This window comes from Durio zibethinus, chromosome 1, assembly GCF_047325235.1.
Source record: "Durio zibethinus cultivar Kanyao isolate XHJ-2024 chromosome 1, ASM4732523v1, whole genome shotgun sequence".
Lineage (NCBI taxonomy): Eukaryota > Viridiplantae > Streptophyta > Magnoliopsida > Malvales > Malvaceae > Durio > Durio zibethinus.
The window spans coordinates 9,180,897-9,206,729 of NC_143162.1; the positions used below are offsets into that span (position 1 = coordinate 9,180,897).

The 25,833-nt window shown below is 31.5% G+C and overlaps 4 protein-coding genes across 7 annotated transcripts; 2 read left to right on the forward strand and 2 right to left on the reverse strand.

The window, feature by feature from the left end:
• Positions 1 to 3,077: 3,077 nt before the first annotated feature.
• Positions 3,078 to 6,184, reverse strand: LOC111312044 (S-adenosyl-L-methionine-dependent methyltransferases superfamily protein). 2 transcript variants are annotated; one of them, XM_022911984.2, is made up of 7 exons: positions 6,029 to 6,184; positions 5,880 to 5,941; positions 4,989 to 5,122; positions 4,375 to 4,520; positions 4,177 to 4,248; positions 3,520 to 3,627; positions 3,078 to 3,398 (listed from the first exon to the last, which is right to left on the reverse strand). In XM_022911984.2, the coding sequence occupies exons 1-7, from the start codon at positions 6,087 to 6,089 to the stop codon at positions 3,214 to 3,216; spliced, it is 768 nt and encodes a 255-aa protein (XP_022767719.2). In that variant the 5' UTR covers positions 6,090 to 6,184; the 3' UTR covers positions 3,078 to 3,213. The 2 variants fall into 2 exon arrangements, with proteins under 2 accessions (XP_022767719.2, XP_022767720.2); XM_022911985.2 differs by having other exon boundaries at positions 6,033 to 6,162.
• A 438-nt stretch (positions 6,185 to 6,622) lies between these two features.
• Positions 6,623 to 9,501, forward strand: LOC111312045 (GDSL esterase/lipase WDL1-like). Of its 2 annotated transcripts, none has more exons than XM_022911986.2 (5): positions 6,623 to 6,900; positions 8,035 to 8,112; positions 8,241 to 8,381; positions 8,700 to 8,914; positions 9,150 to 9,501. In XM_022911986.2, exons 1-5 carry the CDS (start codon positions 6,790 to 6,792, stop codon positions 9,361 to 9,363), a joined length of 759 nt encoding a protein of 252 aa, XP_022767721.2. In that variant the 5' UTR covers positions 6,623 to 6,789; the 3' UTR covers positions 9,364 to 9,501. The 2 variants fall into 2 exon arrangements, with proteins under 2 accessions (XP_022767721.2, XP_089618718.1); XM_089762592.1 differs by adding an exon at positions 7,289 to 7,359 and having other exon boundaries at positions 6,627 to 6,900; positions 8,035 to 8,381.
• Positions 9,502 to 10,450: 949 nt separating this feature from the next.
• On the reverse strand, positions 10,451 to 14,771 carry LOC111312046 (LIMR family protein At5g01460-like). Of its 2 annotated transcripts, XM_022911990.2 has the most exons (14): positions 14,134 to 14,771; positions 13,953 to 14,038; positions 13,496 to 13,614; positions 13,269 to 13,379; positions 13,044 to 13,142; positions 12,812 to 12,934; positions 12,341 to 12,403; positions 12,154 to 12,218; positions 11,740 to 11,849; positions 11,539 to 11,653; positions 11,379 to 11,444; positions 11,095 to 11,205; positions 10,946 to 11,012; positions 10,451 to 10,833 (listed from the first exon to the last, which is right to left on the reverse strand). In XM_022911990.2, exons 1-14 carry the CDS (start codon positions 14,481 to 14,483, stop codon positions 10,786 to 10,788), a joined length of 1,533 nt encoding a protein of 510 aa, XP_022767725.2. In that variant the 5' UTR covers positions 14,484 to 14,771; the 3' UTR covers positions 10,451 to 10,785. The 2 variants fall into 2 exon arrangements, with proteins under 2 accessions (XP_022767725.2, XP_089618728.1); XM_089762602.1 differs by lacking the exons at positions 11,379 to 11,444; positions 11,539 to 11,653; positions 11,740 to 11,849.
• A 3,633-nt stretch (positions 14,772 to 18,404) lies between these two features.
• Positions 18,405 to 22,870, forward strand: LOC111312047 (E3 ubiquitin-protein ligase APD2). Its single transcript, XM_022911993.2, has 11 exons — positions 18,405 to 18,740; positions 18,828 to 19,126; positions 19,246 to 19,352; positions 19,465 to 19,590; positions 19,681 to 19,774; positions 19,897 to 19,971; positions 20,045 to 20,127; positions 20,875 to 21,021; positions 21,261 to 21,333; positions 21,427 to 21,775; positions 22,131 to 22,870. Exons 2-11 carry the CDS (start codon positions 18,829 to 18,831, stop codon positions 22,204 to 22,206), a joined length of 1,428 nt encoding a protein of 475 aa, XP_022767728.1. The 5' UTR covers positions 18,405 to 18,740; position 18,828; the 3' UTR covers positions 22,207 to 22,870.
• The last annotated feature ends 2,963 nt before the right edge of the window (positions 22,871 to 25,833 follow it).

Here is a 25,833-nt window from a genome sequence, read left to right on the forward strand (position 1 = left end):
ATATACTATTATATATAATCACCGAACGATTTTCTCTGGTTTTGACGTACGTTGTCCTGAGTCTCCTGGCTACGTACAAATTTGTACCTTAGTTTCAAACTGTTGTTGTCTTAGAAGATACATGTAAACATCAACTTTGATGAGTTGAGCCTGTTATTCTTTTTTTTAACTTTTTTCATAAGCTTTAAACGTCGTTTGGGATATATTTTTGCGTGGATTTTCAACAAGCGAAAGCAAAGTTGGAAAATATCGTCACCCCAAAGGATATAAAAGAGGACGTACAGTTTTCCGTACTGATAAGGCAATATCGAGGAACTTTCCTTGAAACCTCGTCGTTCAAAAATAGAAAGTACAAAGCTGACGGTTGTGGTATGGGTGCTTGGATGTAACCTTTTTTGATATTGACAAAAGATATGAGTAGACTATTGTAAATACAGGAGATGCAATGACATCAAACAAAGACCTAAAGATAGTTTTTTTTTTTTTTATATTAAAAGAATAAAATTTTGATTTGAAATAAGATCTTTATTATTTCTTAAATATTTTTAATTACTAAATTAAAAGTTTGAAGGCGACCTAAAGAGTACTTATGGAACATTCTTATTGCTTCAATTCTATTGACTAGTAATAGTATTGTCTTTCAAAAGTAATTTGGTAGAATCCCAACTCCTAATTCACCCAAAATTTATCACAGTGAAGCAAACAAAGACTAAAAGTAAGTTCCCCAACAGAAAATAGGTTGTCTTTTCAAATCACATAGGGAGGTAAAGGCAAAAACGCACTTTACAAGTGTCATCTCTAGACATGGATAACACCAAAATTCCTTATAATTAGAGGCATTTACTCGAGCAAAATGTCAAATTAGGGAAGGAGGAAAGAAGTTTCCCTGTTAAAAAGTGTGAAGAACTAAAGCCTTTTCAGGACCTATATATTTGCAGTTCAATTTGTTAAAAAACTTATCCATCAAGTTTTTCAATCTCAAGTTTGAAAATGTTTTGCTCTGAAGAATGTTTTCGCTCAACATAGATATTTCGATTGCTTCCATGTTTTTTTAAGACAGGTAAAAATACAATTATTTCTTTTTGAATATTTGTACTCATTTGAGTGTTTTTTATTATTTTTCAAAAAAAAGGTTTGGTGGGCGGGAAGGTACATTTGCAGGAAATTCAGTAACTGTCTGGGTCACAATTGGCTAAACGACTGCAGGAAGGTTTATCATTACATATTAGTTTTGGGAAGTTGTGTGGCCATTGAAGCACCCAGCAGCTAGCTCTCCATGTGGAACATTGCTCACCTTGGAGACATGGCTATCCTTTTCTTCGTCTAATATCTTTAATTTCCTTTCTTTTTTACCTTCTATTTTGATTGGGATCCTTATTTTTCCTTTTGAATTTGAATTAATGTAACTTCTCAAAGATTTACTTACATTCACAACTCAAAAATGAGAGAAAATCATTTTTGCAAAGCAATGTCATCTTTTTGTTTTTTTTTTTAACAATTCAGATTGTTAAACTTGATTATGAAAATTTAAAGTTTCAGCAATTTACTAATAAATCACAAGATTCTTGGCAAAATAATGTCATCTACATTATTGGCATTTAATCATTATTTTTTAAAAAACTAGAGAATAATCAAAATTCATTATGAATTTAATCAGCCGATTTTACTGAAAGCCAAGGTTAGAACATCAAATAGGAAAAGCATGAAATGTTATCGTCTTCATCAATATTTGCGAATGCTAAGTCCATGTCCATTGGTATAATAGCCTTCCTGATCCTGATCAATCACTCCAATCAAAATACAACATCTCTTGGTTATATATTCCAATTTCCTGCATGCCTTTCTTTACAGTTATTTGAATTTCCCAGCCAAAAATCGGCCCCACTAGCATGTTTATTGAACATAGTCAGCTTCCGCGAAGTTTCCTCTATCACATCTGAAAATGTAGAATATTCATGCAAGATATGGGTCATCAGCGTCAGCTAGTCCATAATAATTCACAAAAAAACAATGCTTGGGATCAAGATTTAATTCGTTCTATATAAGATATCAATGTCATGAACTTATTTCAAGAAAGGGAATTATTTATGCATCCAAATTAGTGATGTTGGTTTCCTTGATGCTAATATTTGAAATAATTTTCAGCAGAGATGTCGTACATATACATCAATGATAGGGAAGGGTAATGGCAAGTGCAGTTTCCAGGAACTTTCCTCTATATCTGTTGACAAGGGCAAGAGAAAATTAGTCAGTGCAGATGTGTCTCACCAATTGCTTCTCGATTTTTGAACTTAAGGAGCTATATTTGTCAATTCAAGTTTTATATGGTGTGGTTCAGATGATCAAGGTAGGTTACAATCAATTAAGTTAGATATTCATCATGGCAAGTTAGGTTACAATTAGATATCCATCATTTGGAACTTTTGGATTGCAAATGGAAGTGATTGGAAACAGAGGCAGAAATGCTACTGAGATGAAATGGAAGACTCCCACACAATTCCAGGAAAATATCCATTAAGAAGCAATAGTGCAAAAGGTATAAAAGATGTGGTTTCTTAATTTTCATAGAATTTCCTAATAAAAAAAAATCTCCGCAAGTAAATGATTGCTAAGGCAATTGCTGCCTAAACTCACCCATGTTTTTTGGGGGAACCTTTTGGTGGAAGCTCTTCTCAAAAACGGATCAGAGGAACTCAAAATATCTTTTATTTTTGGAATATGTTAAAACAAATTTCACATCTGTACTTTGTCTTTTTCTGTTTTTCTTGAGAAGAAACTGTTGTAAGCTTTTTCAATTTTCGGATAAAAGACAAACAGAGGACTAGTCTTAATTTGCCACGCAAGACAATGCAGTTATGGAGGACCACCTTCGAGCGATGTACAAGAAAATTTAAGACCATGAAGCTATGATTTATGACTCCAGTGGTTGGTTATTTTGGATCATTGAAATTTTGAGTATTGGAATTTGCTTCTCCCATAAATAGCTTCGGAGAATTTGTATTTAATCCATTCAAAATGGTTTACGGAAATGTTCCAAACTCCCAGAGCCGACAAAAGTAATTCCACAATAGCATCACTGAGACAATTTGTATTTGAGAAACATTGCATTCCAAACTTTTAAAAGAACCATTCTAGCTAATATGACCATGTTCCTGATTTATCACTTTAATTGAAGTACAATTCTTAATTTTATACCCACTTCAATCATCTAGTTCAGCCATTCTTAATCATATAATTAATAGTTTCTCTTGGTTTAATGCAATATACGCGGGATCCGATATGCTTTACTTGCAGACCAGCATTCTCACAACCAGTGAAGAAGAGTGATTCATCCTCCTTCCCAATTCTGCGTCTCCAGCTCATTAGAAATGTTGGTAGAGGCAATCCCATGCACATTCCTGCCAGCAAGCAGTAGAGATAAATCAGCAAAAAATGACCTACAACAGATTCTATCCATTTTGTAAAGTAGTTTCAACTTCTTCCACAAAAACATATTAAAAGTGTTTGTTGGCTCGTTACCACCGCTTTGGTTATTTCCCACAAGAGGAACAGCTTTGTCATCTTTTGGCTTGTAAGATTTTAGGAGATAAGAGAGAGACTTTATCAAGTTAGGGTACTGTTTGACATCTGCAAGAGCCAAAGAAATGGATATAACATGTTTAAGCATTCCTTGGTAAGAAATAGGAGATTTAGTCATAACATAAAGTTCAATGAGCATCAAAGCTTTTGCTAGGATTCATAAAGGAAGCAGAATTAAATCCAAAACAGAAAATTGCTCTAATCCACTACAAAGTTTCAAGTTATTCCTAAGATATTGTCAAATATCAGCCCCTTTAGCCAAGATAATGATAGCATCTTCAGTTTTCAAAACCATTTACGTGTAATCAGTGGATTTCCAAAGATTATAGATAATTAAAAATATCATCACAGCAAGAAGCTTGTTTCCAAGCTTCTTGATTTTCTGGTTTATCACTCTTTGAGGTCCACATCATTCAAAGATGGTGGTTCTCAAAATTCTACTCTAGAGTGCTAACGTTTTTCCATGTTTCTATTGAATGCAAACATTAATGTACAATAAAAAAAAAAGAGGAAAATAAAACTATGAATTCATCCGTGTATCTGCCTTTCTTCAAGCATATAATGTAAATTGCAGAAGCTAAATAAACAGAAGCTCACACAATAGGATATCACTTGCAATGATCAGGTCCCAGTGTGGAACAGCAGCTGGAAAGGTGTCTCCCCATGAGTCTGAAAGACAATGAAACTGTACTTTAATAATATATCATGAAATCTTCACTTCGTGTTTCTTCTTCTTAGTAGTTGACTGTAAAAATGTTAGATTAGTCATGACCATTAAGACTAAAGGGAACTCACGCTTTATGTGAGGAAGGACAGGCATAATTCCATTTGCCTGGCAGTTGTGAGCTATGTTCTCTTCAATTTCCTGATCATCATAGTCTGATGTTGTTATGTCAAGATTAAATGATTTTCGGAGAAAAATAGCCAAAGCTCCAGTCCCACTGCCAACATTAAAGAATCAAAGCCACCAAGAAAAATATCAAAAAAAAAAAATCAAATGCAGAATTATATCGAACAATTCTTAGAAATGAAACAAATTAAAAATCAGATTAAGGTTGCTTTGAAAGCAATACAAAAAAATACACTTAGAAATTCAAAGAAAAAGTTAACTTGTGTTCATAATTCTAAAAGGTGAATATATTTGCAGCTAAGACGACACCTCAATGCTTAAACTATTCCAAATTCATGTCTCAGAAGAGCAATGTTTAGACAAACTTAATCACTGATAATAGTCTCTGCTCAATATGCAACTACAGCTAATGATAAACAGCCCACTGAGTACAACACAGTCTATTAAATAAAGGAATGCATATTAGATAGATGCACTACAATAGAGAACAAACAACCAAAATAAAGGTGCACTCTCACAGAATCATACAATTTTTTTTCTCCTGTAGCTGAAGGATTACCTGCCTAATTCAAGGCAACAACAGCCTTCTATCCATGGTCGATGTTGAACTAGCCATTCTGCAAATGCAAATGTACCTGGCCAGAGTAAGTTAGCATTCAACTGGTGAAAGGAAAATTCTCGAATAAGCAACTCCTGCACACAAGCCAAAATGCATATAATGATATATAGGTATAAAACAGGTAAACTTCGGTGAATTCTGAAAACAAGTACTCAATAACCAGAATAAGGTTTTCACAAAATTGCTATGCTATAGTCAACTATGATTTCCACTAATTCTAAGAGCTACAGATTTCTGATATGGTATCAGCAGTGAATCATGGCAGCAGTAAAGTTGAGCAAATCCCAATATGATATTAGAAATTCAAGAAACCATTACAGTTAAGCTCTACCAAGCTTACTTCAATCCATCATCCAATTTGCTTCCCAGTAAGTTCAGAGGTACACTTTTTTCCTCCACTACTTATCATACTACAGAGTACAGTGTACACGATAACTCTACATCTAAATCATCTCATTCGAGCCCGGCCTTCTACCAAACTGTCTGCACTCATATAATTTCATATTTAGTGAAAACTGATCGATGAGAAAATGCTATTTTTTCAAAGCCATTTTCATACCAATTAAGTATTGTTAACAGAAAGCACTGTAATCCTAAGGAAAAGTTAGAACTTTTTCAGAAGCTAATAACTTTTCCATTAACTACAAAAAGTTACAAACTTAGTTTGAATGAAAGGAAGGTTTTTGGTACGATTCATGGGCATGTATAAATGGATGGAAACATGGGTAAGAATGCAAAATAACACTGGAAGAACATACACAGCTAAATTTGGATTAGCTAAAGCAAAACTACGAAATGGGTAATAAATATATTCTAATAGAAGCGACATACCATGCCAGGAAACTGGTGCCTCCTCTCCACATAGCTCTGATGGGTATCTGTATTTTCCTCATCTGTAAAGAGAAAAAGGGTCGAGAGTTCTTTGTAAAACCATCAAAGTAAAGCGAAAATATCAATAAATATAAAAAGAGAAAGAATACCAACAGAGACTTCTTCGTCGTCGGTGAAAAGTGAAGATGGAGAAAAGAGAGCTATGTCCATTCCCTTTGTTTTCCCTTCTACCTCAATACTGCAACAGCGAAGAAGTTCTCCGCCGAAACGAAGACTAAAATCTAACCAGAGGCCGACGCTCGCCTGGTCTTTTATGGGCTAATTTTGGGCCAAAAGTTAAGTCATTCATGACCAAACCACAGGCTTTGTCGGCATTCTCTGCTTTATGTGGGCAAATAGATAGCCCAAACATTACTGACTTTAGTTGGGCTCCCGGGAGGTGTTAACCCAAACGACTACAGCCTTGGGTTATTTTACTTGCAAATTTGACATCAACTTTCTTGTTTTATTTTTTTTGTTGCATCCAATTTTATAATGAAGGGACAGGGTGAAAGAGAATAAGAATTACGTGTGCAAGGAAATTAGATGGGAAGATGCTGCCTATGAGTGAGAAGGAAAAGGACAAAATCAGGGTGGGCTGGGCTCTCACTGGGGTGCTTCTCTTTTATGTTTGGATTTTCATTAAAAAAAAAAAGCCGCAGTGGTTTTCCACGTGTATTGTATAAGTACTTAAAGATTGAAGACGGCTGCCTCTGAAACATCTAAAGCATATTCATCCAATCAAAGTTGACTGTGAGAGAACTGCAGAGCGAAAATCAGAAGGGAAAACATAAAGATTAGAATGAGTAGTACTTTGATCTGAACCGAACAACAGCAAGGAAAAACCTTAAAATTTTAGAAAAGATCAAACATGATTGGTACAGGCCGGCCTCTCTTTGTTCTTTTTGGATCTTCCATCGTTCAGTTTAGTTATGGTAGAGATGGTTGGGGTGCAATTCTGGCTGATGTATATGCTCGCAAGGTATTTTATCTCTGTTTTTCTACTCTTTCTTTTCTTAATATTGCATTTATCTTTTTCTGGGGTTAATATTAGTATGAAATGAGAGTGATTTCATTGATACCCAGAATTCATATCATCCTAAAAAGTTGTAGATTTGTTGTTTTCGGTTTTGTTTTTGCTGGGGAAGTCTACGTGTGTCTTTTCAGCTATTTTGATGAACAGAGAAGAGATTTCACACCTTTTTTTCATAGTGGTGGGTGGGATCCATGTTTACTTTTTCTTTTCTCAATGATTCATTATTCTTTCTTCAAGAGAGAGGTTTGATTGTTGATCATGTTCAATTTTCTGCTGCATAAAATTGTAAAAAAGAAAACAAAATTCCTTAATTAATTTCCTTTTCTTATAACAGGGTCTTCAACTTTTGTTATTAAAGCTAAATCATAAGGCACCTAACGTTCAAATACACGAGGAGAGCCGAGGGTAAGAGAGTTTTTAATACAGGGTGGCTGAAAATGATAATGCAACGCAACCACCCACTATAGCTATCCATATTTTGCAATTGTTGCTATTTCAAATAAGAGCACCATTCACTCGATGTAGATAGGTTAATTGTTATGAATAGAAATGCTGTATTTGATGACAGAAATTTTGTCGAGGATGAAACATTTATCCACTTGTAAAAATTGAGAAAATGAGAATGACACAATACCTTTTTTTTTTACCTACTTTGGCAAAAGAAAAATTGAAGAGATGTGGCAGGTATCCTCAACTTCTAAGCTGGAGTACTGGAGCGCAGAGCGCTGCCAGCTAGCTATGCAGCGTGCTTATGTGAGAATTGTTCAAAACAATATGATTTTGCATTAAAAAGTGGATATGGAAGTGCGGATACATTGTTTTAATGGTTTATTCATGTTTCTTTTCATGATTTCTATTGTTACGCTGGGAAGAGTAACATTTCCTTTTCATTCCATGCCTTGAATATCAATATATTTTAACATAGTAAAATCAATATATATTTGGATCAAGCTAAAACAATGGAGCTCTATGATTTATGGCAAGGTTAATTTCTATAAATAAAAGGTTTTTTTTAACTGCATAGTCAATTCTTAACAAACATCAGAGTGTTAAAACTAAATTATCTGTAATTGGACATAGGCTGACATATTACTGCGAGGATATGCTGGCTGGAACTCAAGGCATGCTTTAGAGGTTCTACATCAAGTCTTTCCAAAGGTAATATATGTTTTATGGCTGACTTCATATCTAGGTTGGAGAATATCATATGGACCTTTTATTTGTTCTCAAAATCATTTATAAACAGATGCTTGATTATTAATGTTCTTATTTTCAATGATATGGAGGATGCTGTTGTACAACCTTCATTGGTGATAGTCTATTTTGGTGGGAACGATTCCATGGAACCCCACCCATCTGGCCTTGGCCTTCATGTACCTCTTCCAGAATTTGTTGAGAATATGAAGAAGATTGCTTTGCATCTCAAGGTACATTATCAAACTCAATTCAACCCATATTAGAAGTAGAATAAGCTGGACAATCTGATTATCTGATGAATTCTAACAACTGCAATGCGTCTATGCCTTCCAGTAATGCAATCATTCTCTTTATGTTTTCAAATAAATACCTACTTAAACTATGAATACCTGAAGATTAATTAACATTAAATCATCTGGTATAAACCGTGAGCACTGATGTCACTGAACCACCTTCAGGCGCTATATATGGTACAATACCTGATTCTCTCCCTAGATATGCTCTTAATTAGTACAGAGTGTGATGCTTTGCTTATTTTTTATCTTCAGGGTCTATCAGACAAGACTCGTGTAATGTTTCTTAGTGCTCCTCCAGTGAATGAGGAACAAATAGTTCAAACTATTGGTGTTCGGGGTCGTTCCAATGAAGCCTGCCGGGTTTACTCTGAAGCTTGTATAAGACTATGCAAAGAACTGGATGTAAAAGGTATTGATCTTTGGACTGCACTCCAGCAGAGAGATGATTGGAAGACAGCTTGCTTTACGTAAGTTGCTTTCATGTCTGGCTTTTTATTGACAGAAATGTTTAGATTTGAAGAGGTAATTTCTGTGTTTTAATGATTCCAATGACATGCAAAGCACATAAAAATGTTTTTTTCCTCCAAATCTTGGAACTCTTTCAACTTTTTTTTTTTTGTTGTCTTAATTTGTAAAAAAGAAGGCTTGTCCACTCGGAATGATATCTCTGATTTTTATTATTTATTTATTTTTTTGGTAAAGGGATGGCATCCATCTCTCCTCTGAGGGGAGCAAGTTAGTTGCTAAAGAAATCTTGAAAGGCCTGAGAGAGGCAGAGTGGAAACCAAGTTTATACTGGAGGTCATTACCAACTGAATTCGGGGAGGAATCGGTCTATGATCCCATCAGCCAAGACGGGAGGAGCAACATTAGCATTGCACAGCTTGAATTTTCACGAAGCGTGCAATGGGAATAGTCCTAATCCTTGTCAATAGGCCTTTCATTTCTTTCTTATAGCTTCTTGAAATAACTCATTACAAGGTGGCCTGCCTCCCATGTAAAACTGCTCATGATCATAATTCCATAAGCATGTTTCTTCTCTAGGATTGACAAATACTCTCATGGTAATTATCACAACTTTACCTTCCGAATAAAATTTCAATTCTGTTACAGCTACAAATGTCGATCTGAAACCATTTTTTGAAGACACCAAGCCTTGAGCGCAACCAGAGCTTCAATTCGAGTTAACCAGGCAACTATTGGGGAATATCGTACGATTCCGGCAAACAAAAGCATAAATTTGGTCATTAATTTTTCTCTTCTATGATGGTTGTATTACATCAAAGCAAGTTCTACAAACCCATTTTCCATGTGTCAGCTTTCAAGGATACCTCAATTACATGCCCAAGCCGAATGTGGTAACATTAACTTAACAACAAACAGTAACACATACAAGAGGCGAGGAAAGGATAATTGTTAATTTTGTTTCGATGTCGGCCGTATCAGTCGGTATATTATAATTATAAAAATAATTTTTAGTATCAAATTTAATATAAGATAATACTTATTATTTTTATTAATTTCAACCTGTTTCAATAAATTTTAATAAAATAATATATTTCAATTATGAATATAAAATATATTTTATAATTTTTAACTTATTTTTTTGTTATTTAATTATTTTAATCTAATAAAAATAAAATTAATTAACAACATAACTCTTAAAAATTGAATTTTTTTTATTTTAAATTTTTTTACAACCAAAATTTATAAATATTTTAATTTTTTTCAAAAAAACAATTATACTCCTTTTATAAAATTTAACAATCATAAAATCTTTATTAATTTTTTTCATCTCCTTGTTTTTATCTTAATATTTATATGAAAAATACTTATTTAAATATCATGACCAAATTAAATGCTTAAAAATATCATAAAAATTTTATGATATTATTTTTTACGCTTTTAAACTTATTTATTTAATTTTTTAATATATTACATATTTATTTTGTAAATTATTAATAATATTATAATGTAGAAGTTCATATATGTTTATAAATATATTTGTACTAAACCAAAATTTTCAAAATTATATACCAAAATAACTAGTACCGACATATGCTATATTTTTAAAAAAAAATCGAAACGTTATTTGTACGATATTAACAAGCTTGGAGGAAAGAAATCATAAAGAAGAGCAGTAGCAGCACTCATCATGCTCCTACTTCAGGCAACCAAACTCGGATGGCATTTGCCTATGTCTCTAAACCTTCCACATTAGGACGAAACCAGGCAGTAGCCTGTAGGCACCCGAGCATATGAAAAACACTCCAAAAGGGATGATAAAACAGAATTCTGATAGCTCAAGAGGGTGCATCATCTTCTGGGCAAAACATTCTTAAGATGAAAGTTGGAACCTACCGCTAGGCTTTTTTCTTCTCCAGCCCTGAAATGTCCAAAACAAGAAGAGAATCGGACCTTGGAATCCAGGAAGCACACACAGGCAATTACTCAGAAGAATGAAAGAAAAGAGAGAAAGTAAAGAGCTGAAAACTTACAAAAGCAACATAATACACAAAGGTCAATCCCGCTAGAACAATGAATGCAATTTGAAATACATTATACCTGTAATGACAATTTCAACATCAGTAGAACACATGCATGCCTGATCAGGGGAAAACTGGGATTTCAAACAGTATACACTTACTTGTACAAATATTTAATTCCACGAAGAGACTGCAACGTGTGGCCAAATATTTCCTGGGCAGCTGTTGCTTGAGCATAGTATCCAAATGCTGTGGAACAGAACTGTATGATACTGAAATTCCAAACACAGACAATATTCCCGTCAAATAATGTTGGAAATAAGTTTCCATTAAATTACAACATAATAAATTTTCATCAACGAAGCACAAACATGGAGATAAAATTTCAACAAAGTTCTAATAGCAGACCCCTCGAGATAACATGGAAATGAGCTCGGTCAACTACCTTATTGAGCACAAAAGAATAAGCGCCACATTGAACAGAAAAGAGTTCATTAGAGTAGCTCCCCACCTATGAAAAAGTAAATTAAACATATATAAGCCACCTAGTGATTTTCTCGATGATAGAAAATTAACCAAAATAGCATCAGCATGAAATCCATTACTTCATTGGATGAATCGTAATGAAAACTAATCTCAGACCAAGCATCATTGCACCAGCAATAACAGCAAGCAGAAGGTAGAAGCAAAAGAATGCAAATGCTGCAGTACCAAGGAGACCTGACAAAATACAAAAGATAGATCCCCATAAATTTTAAAAGCAGCTAAATGGAAAGAATTAAATTTTAAAATGGTTTAGGAATTACCCCATATATCATCCAGCTTGATGAAAACCTCATTCAGAAAGGGAGAAAGTGGTGGATCAATCAGAAGGTATATGACAATATGAGCAACCCAAGCCACTGAAACAATCAATCTAACAAAGTGCAGGACAAATTGCAAGTTAAACAACTCCTTTTAGCAAGTCAGGGGGCAACCTCATCAGTTTAGTGGATGGAAAGAGACTTTAATGAGTTCATTGTGACTTTATTTCTATTCAGTGCATATATAAGCCTCACACTTAAAAATTTCCTGTTATTATAGCTTATTTACATTAAGCACTGTCTTCCAGAGGGTGCATGAAAATATCTAAACTCAATTGCTAATTCACAACAACAAATACAGCTCTGGACATAAAAAAACCATCTACTGGTAGTACAATACATGAACTAAGCGCTCACCCTAAGATTCCCAACACAAGTTTTGCCAAGTATCCAAGAACCGTCAAGGCCCAGGATGTTTCAGCCTGAAATGTCATGGCAAGGGAGTTAATACTGGAAGAGGAAAAATAAGGGTGGAGGAGGAAGGGAATGGGACTGTAACCAAGTATTCATGTGTACACTAAGCTCAGCAAGTCATATTAGATACCTTTTCTCCTTGAGGGTACATCTCTTCCAAAAGCTTTACATCGTCTTCCAGCTGAAGCAATTCCTGCAGATTCAATCAACAATCGAACAATTTCAATAGCCACGAATAATGAACAATGGCAAATATGTGAAAACACCATTCGACAGCTATTTTATCATCCCCCTAAAAAACATACCCTCACTCGATTAACTTCAACTCTTTACTAAGCAACGGCTAAAGAAACTACCACAAGTTAATACCGTGGTCAAAATATAAGTAAGCTTAAGAATCATAAAGTTATAACACAAGCCAAATTGTTGAAAGAATCTGATCTTTAAGCCCAATAGGAAAACTTAATAAACAGATAACATTAGAACAAGAGGGATATAGAACTAATAACTAAAGCTAGCTCGGTCAACATAAATATTAACATATAAAATGACACAAAATAGAATTCAAAGAAAAATGCAAAATTTAAGACTTAGCATATACCTTTTCCACAGCCTTAACATTTTTACGCCACTTTCTACCCTTAGAACCACTTCTTTCTTCCTGATGAAGTGCATCAGCTGCTTTCTTCAATTCTCTTGCCTTTTTACCAAGTTCGGTTGCTTCCTACAATATTAATTACGACTATAAATATGAGCAATTAAAACATCAATACTATGTTCCAACTCTAATGCATGGTTTGATATGTCAACATCATAAGCAATAAAAAAAGCACCTTAATATACTGTGAGCGAGTGATAACAGACTTAGGGCGGCGGATAAATGAAGAAATAAGCCCAAGAGGCAGACAAGCAATTCCTACACCACCAAATATCTGACAAAAAATTTCAAGATGTAAGCAATATATTCTAACAAAAAAAAAGGACAACATTTACAAAATAGAATTGCTATCCAAATTGCAATCAGAAATATAATATTTAATTAGCAAGAAATTCAATACCGAAAAAAGAACAGATCCAACAACTGTAGCAAGAGCAACAACATATTCTGGAAAGGTAGTGCGCATAGTCCATGTTTTCTCAGATGAAGCATTTGCAGTATATGCTGAGCACTGCAACCAAAGGGACAATAACAAAAGAGAATGTAAAATAATGAGGTAAACCACAATATTCTAATGGAATAAAGAAAGGATAACATTGCAAATTAAATGGAAAATCAATTACTAACAGCACGTGCACCACTTCCACCAATACATGGCTGACTGCTAGAGAATTCCCAAGTACTGGGGAAATTAGTAGTGGCAGAAGACAGGTGTCTAACAGTAAAATCCACCTTTCCAACTAGCCCTGATTTACCATCAAAAAGGATAAAATCAATGGTAGGCCAGCCATACTAATACCAAAAAATACACACACTCACAATCAACAAATGCAAAGACAATTGTCCAGTTCTAGCATGCCTGCCTATTTAAAACATTTGCTAATATCTTATGAGTGTAAAAGCACCTTAAATCAAAATTTGTATTAAACACGTCAACTGAATATCCCAGTAATCAACATCATAGTCCTCCAATTCCTCAATTAACATTCAGCTCAATACATCCATGGCATGAAAAAAACTTATTGATTAAAAATAAAATTAAAATTAAATTAAAATTAAAAAAGGGGGGAAATGAAAAACCAACCGTATAGAATGCCAAGCAGGAGAGCACAAACAATTGCCGTTGTCACCACCCACAGCAACGCACTCTTTATCCGTTTGCCAACACTCCTGCAACCAAAACAAATAGATGAAATAAAATAAAAATAGAGGAATGCATCAATATGATAATGGCTTTTAACAATCAAAGTCCTAGAAACACATACTTATCCTGGTCTCCTTCGTAGTAGAACATGGCGAAGGGTATTACGAAGAAAACGAGCACGGCATCAAAAATATAAACGGCAAGCCAGAGATCTTTCATAGGCAAGGTGAGATTACAAGCGCCATTGTATATCGCGTGCTTACAGGCCTGCCGATTGGCGACATCAGCCGGTAACATGAGTATGGAAATGATGGAGATGGAGAGCCCAAAAACGACGACGAATTTGGGGAAATAAGCTTGGTTAGCGTCGTCCGGATGCTGGTAATTGACGAGGAGGTAGACATTGCAAAGGAAGACTAGGACACATACGATTATGGCTACGATTACCAGAGCGAGGTTGAAATCGCCCATCGCTTTAAGCTCCCGATTCGAATCAAATCGAATCGATATTGAGAGATTAAGACGGAGGGAGATTAGGGTTTTATTTTAACCCTTCGAATTTTAATTTGGGATTTCTACAGACCTGAGCTATCTTCTGCGAGTGTTTTTATTTTTATTTTTATTTTTTTTTTGACAAGGATAGTGGGACGTTGGGCGCCGGAGTGGCAGTTTGTTGAATTTTGACGTGTTGGGAGGTGAATGACTTTATTGTCTTGGGTAAATTTTTAATGGCGGAATGAAATACATAGGAAGAGAGTTGGGCATGCGGTTTAATGTAAAATCCTCTTATAGCCCCGGGACAAACATCGAACTAGCCTTTCCAAAGCAAGAGGAATCTTTTTTTTTTTTTTTAGTACAAAGACTTTTTTTGTTTAAATTTATGACCGCTTTCTTTAATTTTTTTTTTAAAATTATTTATGGTTAATTCTAAAGATGGGTGAAAATTATTTTTTTCAATAAAAAATAAAAAATTTGTTGATATTCTTTTTATTTTTTGAATTAATTTGAAATTTGAAATGGAAACCTTCAATGTTGAAGTCCATTTTAATATCATTGAAATATTTAAATTTATTACATTATATATTTTTTAGATAGAAAACGAAAATATAAAAATAACCATAAAATAAAATTTTGTAAATATTGAAAATCGAATCCTAATTTTATTAGAATTCACATTTTACATGAATACAATAAAGAAATTTTCTCATTATTTTCCTAGTCTTATTTCCTTCTTGATTTTTAATTGATATAAAAAGATAGTAATTCTTTTTAAGATTATAATAATTTTAGATACAATTAGTTTTAAGTAAATAATTTTAAGAAAATGTAAGTAACAAGTGTCTTATTTATTCATATTCTTTCATTTCTCAAGTAAAAAGTCTTTATTTTTTTTTATACATATAGTATTAAATTATCCCAAATTCAAGTTTGAGACTTTAAAAATGAAACTTTAAAGTCTAACCATTAAGTTGTTCCATCGAAGACAACTGAGACGCTATTGTTATACCTATAAATTTCATTTCCATTTTTGGCGATTGCTACAATTTTCAGCACTGAATGTTGACTTGTCTTTTTTCCATTCTCTTTGGTTTTGTAAAAACTTATAAAATCGAGTTGCATAATTGGAGCATACACCTCCCAGCTGGATCATTGTGCAATTATCATAAAAGAAAAAGAAAAAATGATGCTAAGCTCTGTTGTTTAGTTCCAAGCTTGGTGAGGCCATATTTGGTCTGTGTTTTAGCTTTATCAAGTTCCAAGCTTTTCATTTTTCGTTGCTCTGAAACATTCCTGTCACTTTCATTCATTTTCAAGATCTCAGAATGAAATCCAATGGGAAAAGATACGCAAGTATCTAAGACTACAAGAAATCAATCAAACAAGGATTTCTTTTCTCATTTCGCAGGAACTAGGAAAAACACTATACCTCTGCAATCAAGTTTTCTCATGGGTTACATATATTTGCAATCGACAAGATGTCGATTTGTTCCAGCCATGGCATGGAAGCTAACATGTTTTTAAAATTGTAAGAATTTCATCCGGATCTTGTACCATCCTCTCTTGCATAATCCAATTGCCTTCCACCCATGTCTGAACAAACTTCTAATATCATCGCGTTTTACTACCTTCCAACCATTGGCCATCCCCACAAAACCTAGCTAGTTAAATTATTATTGCAAATGAATCTGCTCTTCCTAAAATCTTATTCTAACCTTTCCTTCCTAATCTTGGTGATTCTCTTTATATTACTTGTCGATATTACCACTCTCCTTTTTCCAAACAACAGATTCAGTTCCCATCAATGTATGTTCACTGGTTTCGCTTGTTGGCCGCAATGTCTTGCCGTTCGACCGATTTCCTTGGTAAAAGATAAATCTAAAAATTCGTGTTTTCATATTGTGTCTCGTGTCATATTTAATACATATAGTAATATGAATTATTAAAATATGAGCATGACACAAATTATAAATCGTATTTAAATTTTAAATACGAACATAACATATTTAATATATGTATTACACGTGATACAATATAATTAATACGTGTATAATTAATTCGTTTAAACACAATACAAATAAATACGAATAATATGAATATACTCAAATAGATACGACTAATATAAATATATATGAATGAATACATATGATTAACATGAATATATACAAAAATACAACTAAAATAATAAATAACTATAAACTATTAATTATTTACAATTTAACAAATTTAACATATTAATAATATAAAAAATATTTACATATTAAAAAAATAAAAAATTTTAATACTCATTTAATATGTATTTAATATATATTTTTTAATTTTAATTCATATTACATACTATATTAATTTTTAATATAAATTCAAAATGATAAACTATTAAACTTTAAAGAATAAAATAATAATGTATTTGACTAATATTAATATTTATATTGTATTTATATAATTAATGTAAAAAAATAATTTTATAATAATTATTAAATAAGTATCATAATTAAATATTTAATATAATTTTTATATGATATTAAATAGTTAATTAAGTATCATAATTAAAAAATTAAAAATTAAAATAATCTTTATATACTTATATTAAATTAAAATAAATATAAAAAATATGTTAAATGTGTTAAACATGTCATATGACAAGATTAAATTAAATATATTATTCGTATCATGTCACGTATTTAGATCTATCAACATATATATGATAAAAATTATATTGCATAAAAACAAAAAAATACAAAATATGTTTTTTAAAAATATATAATTTTTTTATATTATGTTAATATCATATCACCATATTATATTTAAAATTATTAGATTCAGTAAAAGGTTCTCCTTCACTCTTGACTAAATAGAGTTTAGTTTATTTACTTCCAATTGTGGTTGGACAGTTTTCTTTATGATAGCCATTGCTACTATAACTTTTAAAATAAACATGATGATTTTATTACATTGATGATACTAAGAATGATTAATTTTCATTGAATGAATCATTTATAAAATAAAATTCACTTTTATATTAAAATATTACAAAAGTACAAACTTTTTACAACTAATTTCTTAATCAATCCTCATATTCATTTTGTTAATGCATTTTCCATTGTCACATTACTATCAAGAAGGATCGACAACCAAGTTCCTCACCATCACACAATTTCATCTTCTAAGACCAACTTTGACCTTTTTGTTCACGGAGACGACTCATCTAACTATTTTTATTAACATTTCATTAATAAATTATTTTATGATAATTCAATCTACATGTGAATTTCTTTTTAAATTTGACATGAGATTTTTTTATAAATAATCACATACACACGTTACGTTATCGCTTTATATCTTATATATAAGATTAAAAAAAATTCAAATATATCATTTTGAACCCTTCATCGTTTAAGTTTTCTCGATGCTTTTCTTTTTACTTAACCTTATTTAATACACTTTATTGACAATAAAAGCATCTCAAAAAACAAACTTGGACACATATAATTGTACTTTTCTAGCTGCAAGTCAAAATCACTTTAAATTCATCCTAAATCCACTTTTATCCGAAATACCATCAACAAAACTATAAATAGATTTCAATAAAAAGAATTTAAAGTTTTTAACATGCTCGCATTTACGCATCACATGATTATTAAAAGTAAGGAGTTGCTTATAAAAACGAATAATTTGAAAAAAAAAAAATTGGTGAACACTTTGAAAATAAAATTATTTTAAAAATAATTTTGAAGATATTTTTCAAATGATAAATTTTTTTTTTTATTTTTTGGATGAAATTCAAATTTATCCGTGAGAATGATTTGATCACTTTTAATAAAACCACTATCACATAAAAATTTCCAAATTACGATAGAAAAAACAATAAATTAAATCGGCTTCGATTTTAAAAACATCGCACCATACCAAAACGCACCGAGAGAACAGTAATCAGAGACAGCGACAACTACTGCGACTTTCCTCAAGGAAAGCAGCGTCGGTCATACAACTAACTGAATTGTTGTTCGACTTTCAAGAATCCAATAATCACTCGCCACGTATAAACTTTCGCAAAATTATTTGTCCACCTATATGGCTATAACCACCTTAGTAGCTAATAACCGTCAGCGGAAGCCGCTTCCAACAACTACCAGTCATAGCAAGATGAGGAAGGACTGATTGGTGAGCTTTCAGTTAAACTCCAAGTTCTTCCACTCTCTTTCATGGACTCCTCTCCCCCAATTTTTCAAGGTAACTATTTCTTTAATCCCTAGCGTTAGTGTTTCCTTTTCAATTTCTCAAAATTTTAACTACATCTTTTAAAACCCTCCAATCTAGAATGGCTGAGCCAAATCGGAGTTCACCTACCGCCTTCGCATCTTCATCTTCGTCTTACAGGGAGGATTCAGGCACTGCGGCGTCGTCTTCGAGTTCTTCACAGGTTCGCGAGGAAGAGGAGGAGCGAGATCACGAGTATCCACAGCAGCATAATTTTCATAATCCAGAGCTAGAGAATGAACACATGGGCGGCCTTCTTTCTTATAGAGGAAACTTATCTGCTTTTGATGATTCACCTCCGATGATTAGAGATGACACGTGGTCTTGCATCATCGTGGTTGCCACTTTTTGGTTTTTTGGTTCGTATCTTTTTCTTTTTTCCCCTTTACCTTTCTTGTGATCTCTCGTTCTTTAATTAAAAGTAAAGCTTTTATTTTTTATGTTGAATTTTTTTAGCTTAATTTTTTGGATGGAACAGTTTCGACAACTTTGATTTTGGGGGTTTACGGGACGCTGAATATACAACTTGGTCCAAATTGTTCTCTGCTTATTCAACCGAATCCAATTTTTGTTCAGAGTGTAAAGGTGATTTGCCTTTTTTCCTTTTTCTAATTTTTGATTCATTTATGCTTTTCTTTGGAGGGAGGGTTTTTTTTTTTTTTTTTTTTGCTTTATAGCTTATTTGGGTTTGTATTAGATAGAGGAGATAGATGATACCAAGCCTGGTCTCAAACTATATGGATTTTATAAATCTCCATCTCTAGATGTAGTGACTACCTGGTCTGAAACTTATACGGCCACTGTTCAAGCTGATTCTCACAAGGCAAGTTTGATTTTTGTTTCATTTTACTTTTAGCTTGAATAATTTGGTTCTAAATATGTTTTTGACTTCCAATTTTTTGATGTTATCCAGGATTGGATTTATTATTTGAACAGAGGATCTCAAGTTAATATTTCATATAATGTGAACTCAGCAGGCTCCTATGTTTTCCTTATAATTGCTCAAGGTATCCTAAAACAGTAATAGCTTTTCCAGAAATTGTTTCCACACAGTGTGTGTGGAAATGTTGTAAATTAAGTAATAGAATCTTGGGAATTTAATGCTTCAAGTTATTTTATCACATTGCAGGCAGTGAGGGCATTTCTCAATGGCTTGAGAACCCAACCTATCCTAACACCACTTTATCATGGAACATTGTTCATGGTGAGGTGAAGTGCAAAAAGTATGAATGTTCTTATCATAAAATAGTTTTATACTGACTCTGACATTTTGGTAGGGAGCGGTATGATTGAGCAGGACATATATATATCTTCAAGTTACTATATTGCACTGGGTAATTTGAACTCAGAGGACGTGCAGGTAATTGTGAAAATTTGACCTGCCTATCTAGGTTTGCTGATTTGGTTCTTTTGTCAGAGGTGCTGCTAAAATATTTGAGATATTGAGATCTTAATTGCTTCTTTACCAATTTCAGAAATAGAAACATTTCATGCTGCTTGTCCCTTTTAGTTTGTCAGGATCGATATTAAGATATGATTGAAGAATATTATCAACTTATTTAGAGAGAGCTACTTTAATCCATTAAAGCAATGCTGCCTTGTGTAACTGCAGCAATTTCAAATAAAACTTTGGGATGAGGGTGCTTATTTCTGCAAGGCTGCAGCTATAGAAGTATAGGAAAGAATGACATGGATTGTTATTTGTATGATAAATGTAACCAATTTAGTGCGTTCTTTAATGGCAAGGAAATGAAAAATGAGAACCTTAATATTGGTCATCTCGATTTATTATGTTGAAAGTCTATATGAATATCAGATGGACAAGGTGGGCAAAACTGAATTACCATGGATCCATTTTCCTAGCAATTATGACTTCAAAATATTAGTTCCAATAAACACTGAACCTGCCAAATCAGATTTGAGTGGCGGCTATATAGAATTGATATCTCAAGTTCAAGTAGATGCTTTGGGTGACAACAAAGCCCACGATTCCATCTGATTTCACTAAACCCTTTATTTCTATCAGATACTGTTTCCCTGCCTTCCTTCCCTTCTTTGGTTACATCTTTTTTAACGTGAAAATTGTGTTGATTTTAACATTGAACAGGTGGAATTAAACCTCACAGTCAGGGCTTTCATTTATAATACAACTGAAGCTTACTACAGGTGTACCTTCGCTAATGGGGTGTGTAGCTTGAGTATCTTGTTTCCTCAGGGAAATTCAGTTGTCTTGACTTCTCCTGGTTCAGAACAGGTAATTCTCTTGCTTTCTTTTAAACCTAAAATCCTGCTTTCTATGTCTTGCAAGATTATGTGGTTTTGAAGGCTGTTACATAGGCGTTCCCGTGTCATTAGAATCATGGATTCACACGTCTTCATGGCAGATGAATGATAAATATATGTTCTAAAGCTTCCTTTGGTAGTGGATATTTTCTAAATCATCATTTACAAAGTCTTTACATTCTGTTTTGTCCCTTTCTTTGGCTGCTTCAGAGTACATCTGCTGATGACTGGACTGTCAGAGTGTCATATGGTCCAAGATGGATTACATATATTGTTGGCATTGGTAAAGAGCTTTCTGTTGATTACTCTCATTACAACCTTTACAGATGTTACGTGTATCATGTTTAAATTTTAAATTCTATTTTTCTTCTGAAAGGTGGACTGACTGCAATCATGTTGGTTGCCTTCAACTTATTAAACAAGTTTCAATTTACTCGTGAAGTTGAAACAAGTGTTCGTTTTGGGGAGATTGCTTCTGCAAGAGCCCCTCTACTTTCACGCAAAGATGATGATATCTCAAGTTGGGGTTCATCGTATGATTCTGCCTCAAGTGATGAGGCAGATCTTGAAAAGTTCCTGGCAGGTTCTCTTGAAGGCAATTCAATAGGAGATGGTGAAAACAGTAACAATACTCGGCGACTTTGTGCAATTTGCTTTGATGCTCCAAGGGACTGTTTCTTCCTTCCATGTGGACACTGTGTAGCTTGCTTTGCATGTGGAACTAGGTAACTACTTAGCAGCCTCATCCTTTTACATGAAAGGTTGCTTTGGAAATAGTCTACCTCATTGTTAACCCTGAACCGAATTTAAAATTATGTGCTGATAATCACCCTTAATGATTCGGAAATTTAGCTAACTAGTTAGTCTGGTTTGTGGGTCCCCCGGAACTTGAAATTGGCGCCTATAAATGTGGGTTCCATATAAAATTTTAACAGATCCCACAAAATGTTGAATTATAATTAATTAATTATAGTACAATGATTGTAGATGATATGCTCCCTCCTTTATGAGACCTATCTTCTTGTTGAAGCCAATGCAAAATTTTCTTAATTGACATGTGTTGTAATTAATCTTCTGCAGAATAGCAGAGGCTGCTGGAACTTGCCCTATTTGCCGTCGGAACATGAAAAAAGTGAGGAAGATTTTTACAGTATAAGGAATACGCGGCACTTGCACAAACTGCATCAGTGAGCTGCAGTACGTTTCTTTGATGGGTAGCTGCTTGTTATGCTGATGGATCCCTTAGTCAAGTGAATAATACACTGACTCGGTTATCAGCATAGATTTTTTAAGGTGGAATAAATGAATGAGCCATGCATTTTGTTTCCCCTTAGTGGCCTTCCACCATGTGAGAATCTCTGATTGCTATATAATCTCCCAGTACACGGAGTCAAAGATTCAAATGTTTTCCATTTTTCCCTTCTGTTTTCATTTTCCCAGACTGCCTCGACATTGATACTCATTTGTTCTGGTTAAAGGCTATCAATTTAAGGCGCAGCAACTGAAAGCTTTTGGCGTTTCGCTTAAATTGAGACAGTGGACCTCGTTTCGTATCCTTCATAAAAGCAGATTTTCTTTGGAAATTGAAATCTTTCATCTAGCCGTCTCGTTAGAAACATGAAAACGACTAATATTTCTTTACGTTTTTCCTGTATCTTTTAAAATTAATCTGATGTCTTTTGGTACAAATCAGCTGAATTGTAATGGAGTATATAATAGTAAATTAAAGAAAAAGATGAGTCTAAAGCCTTTCGAGCTCCATCTTAAGAATGGTTATTCCGGAATTACAAGGAAGGAAGTAGACTTACGATTAATGTTTTTATGTTGTGTTTTTTGTCATGTTTGATATTTGTAATTATATAAATTATTAAAATATGAATACGAGATGAATTATTAAATGTATTTAAATTTTAAATAAAAATATAATATGTTTAATATACATGTTACAAGTGACATAACATGATTAATATATATATAATTAATTTGTTTAAATATAATATAAAAAATTTGTATAATATAAATATATATAAATAAACAAGATTAATATAAATATACATGAATAGATATGATTAATATGAATATATACAAAAATATGACTAAAATAATAAATAATTATAAACTATTCATTATTTACAATTTAATAAATTTAACATATTAATAGTATAAAAAAATACTTACACATTAAAAAATTAAAAAAATTCAATACTTATTTAATATGTATTTAATATATATTTAAATTTTAATTTATATTATATAACTATATTAATTTTTAGTATCAAATTTAAAATGATAAATTATTAAAAATTAAAAAATAAAATAATAACGTATATGATTAATATTTATATTTATATTGTATTTATATTATTAATATAAAAATAATTTTATAATAATTATTAAATGAGTATCATAATTAAATGTTTAAAATAATTTTTAAATGATATTAAATAACTAATTAAGTATCATAATTAAAAAATTAAAAATTAAAATAATCATTATATGTTTATATTAAATTAAATTAAATATAAAAATATATTAAATATGTACTCATATGATAAAATTAAATTAAATATATTATTCGTATCATCTTACTTATTTAAATTAATTAATACATATATTATATGAATTGTATCATATTAAAATTTGTATCGACATAAATAAATACAAAATATATTTTTTTAAAACACATATATAATTTTTTTATATCATTTTTATGTCGTAGCATCATTTTCTGTTTGAAATTGTTAGGTTTAAAAAAAGCTTCTATGCACATTTTTTTATTTAACTATTTTTAAAATCATTTTAAAATAAAATTATTATTATTATTATTATTATGATTATTATTACACATTCTTCTACTTTTAAACTTTCAAATTTAAAATTTGAAAAACTTTTAAAAATTTAAATCCTAAAGTTAAGTGTGGAAAGAAAAAAATTAATTGTGTAAATTTATCGAATCTTTAAAATTAAGATGAGAAAAGTAATTAAGAAATTAAGTAATTTTAGTTAAAAAAAAAAAAAAAGGTTAAGTGTGGAAAGAAAAAATTGAGTCTGTTTAGAACCTATTTACAACGAATAGAACTAAAAATATACCTTCATTTATTTTATTCATTATTATATTTTTTATCCCAATCCAAAGAGAGAGGAAATTGATCTAAACAGTAGCCAGCACCGTTTCACATGTCGAAATTTTCATTGGAGACAATAAATGATCTAAACAGTTGCCAGCACCTTGGCTGCTTAGAAGTAATTTCTGCCTCACAAACAAAACAACAACACAAAGAGAACCAAAAAAAAAAAAAAAAGGAAAAAACCTTGTGGAAGGTGGTGGCTATGACGGTGCGCAGTGGTGGCTAGAGACGACTAGGAAATATGTAGAGAGGAGGAAATAGGGTTGTTTGATGGTAGAAGAAAGATCATCGACGACCGGAATTGCTTGCAATAAGTGGTGAAAGTTTCGCTTTTTGAATTTAGATCTAGGATTTTTTAAGTATTTTTTGAAAAAACTAAATTAGAAAACGAAAGGAGGAGGCTGAGAGGAACGAAAATATGAAATTTGGAATGAAATAAATGCCAGTCAACGGCAATGAACGGTGGCGGCTTGCGTCGGTAAATGGCCGTTGTCAGTTGCTGTGAGATTTTTAAAGAAATGCTCAAGTTTTAGAGAGAGGAAGAGAAACGGAGAAGAAATGGGGAGAGAGAAAAGAAAAGAGGGAAATAGGAAAATGAAAAAAAAAAAAAGAAAAATAAATAATTAATTTTATTTATTAATTAATAATTTATATTTACTTTTTGTAAAGCAATTTTTATTAATTAATTAATAATATAAGAGAGAAAATTGTTAAATAATAATTTTTTATTAATTAATTATAATTAATAAAAAATCTATTTTAATTTAATTTATTAAAAAGGTAAATTAATTTTTTTAATTTATTCAAAAAATATTTTCTAATCAAACGTATTAATATTGATTCTTACAATACTTTATTATAATAAATCAAATATCATAATAATTATTTCATTAGAAATATGTCTGTGCATTGTTGCGAATAAATTTTTTTATTTTGTCATTTTTATTTATTGTATATTTATTTTAAATTTATCAAATTAAAAAATAAAAAATAAAATAAAAACAAACGAAAGTGATATGTGGATATTTTAAATAATTTTTTTATAAAACATTATTTTTTTAAATAAGATAAAAATAACTTTATCAATAAAATATATAATTAAATAAATAATAAATTATTATTATATATATATATATATATATATCGAAACGAGTAAAAGCAAAGCACTTTAAATACATTTTCAATTCAAATTTATTTTTTTTAAGAACTTGACTTGTCTCCGGTCAATTTTAATTTAAAAAATAATATTTTATTAAATTAAGATGGATTAAAATTTATTAAATATTAATTATTTTAATATTTTTATTAATTAATATATTTTATTATAAAATTTATGTAATTAAAAAATATAACAAAAATAAAATAGGATAAAAATCCAATGATCGAGGTCAAATGAGATGCGACGTAAACACTAAAAGTATAAATAATATATTAGTATTTATAAGTTATTCGAGTTTGATTTAAATAAAATTTAAATTCAGTTTGATTATGATTGAATTGAGTTTGAATATTTTTATATCTGATTCAAGTAACTTACGAGCTTAATTAAGATTTTGTATTTTAATATATATAATTTTTATTTTAATTAATAAAATATTTTAAACTCGAGTTTGAGTATAAATAATTAAGATTTTATTGAATATAAGAATCAAACT

Excerpts from the sequence above, each read along its gene's own strand:
- LOC111312044 (XM_022911984.2), bottom strand. The coding sequence starts at position 6,089 with ATGGACATAGCTCTCTTTTCTCCATCTTCACTTTTCACCGACGACGAA. Across the intron at positions 4,521-4,988 it reads TGTTGCCTTGAATTAGGCAG|TGGGACTGGAGCTTTGGCTA; the intron begins GTAATCCTTCAG and ends TAATGTTGGCAG. Across the intron at positions 3,628-4,176 it reads TGCAAGTGATATCCTATTGT|ATGTCAAACAGTACCCTAAC; the intron begins GTGAGCTTCTGT and ends TGGCTCTTGCAG.
- LOC111312047 (XM_022911993.2), top strand. The coding sequence starts at position 18,829 with ATGGCTGAGCCAAATCGGAGTTCACCTACCGCCTTCGCATCTTCATCT. Across the intron at positions 19,127-19,245 it reads TGCCACTTTTTGGTTTTTTG|TTTCGACAACTTTGATTTTG; the intron begins GTTCGTATCTTT and ends TGGATGGAACAG. Across the intron at positions 21,776-22,130 it reads TGCTTTGCATGTGGAACTAG|AATAGCAGAGGCTGCTGGAA; the intron begins GTAACTACTTAG and ends AATCTTCTGCAG.
- LOC111312046 (XM_022911990.2), bottom strand. The coding sequence starts at position 14,483 with ATGGGCGATTTCAACCTCGCTCTGGTAATCGTAGCCATAATCGTATGT. Across the intron at positions 13,380-13,495 it reads GTGGAAGTGGTGCACGTGCT|TGCTCAGCATATACTGCAAA; the intron begins GTTAGTAATTGA and ends CTTTGGTTGCAG. Across the intron at positions 11,206-11,378 it reads ATTCTTTTGTGCTCAATAAG|TATCATACAGTTCTGTTCCA; the intron begins GTAGTTGACCGA and ends TTGGAATTTCAG.
- LOC111312045 (XM_022911986.2), top strand. The coding sequence starts at position 6,790 with ATGATTGGTACAGGCCGGCCTCTCTTTGTTCTTTTTGGATCTTCCATC. Across the intron at positions 6,901-8,034 it reads CTGATGTATATGCTCGCAAG|GCTGACATATTACTGCGAGG; the intron begins GTATTTTATCTC and ends AATTGGACATAG. Across the intron at positions 8,382-8,699 it reads AGATTGCTTTGCATCTCAAG|GGTCTATCAGACAAGACTCG; the intron begins GTACATTATCAA and ends TTTTATCTTCAG.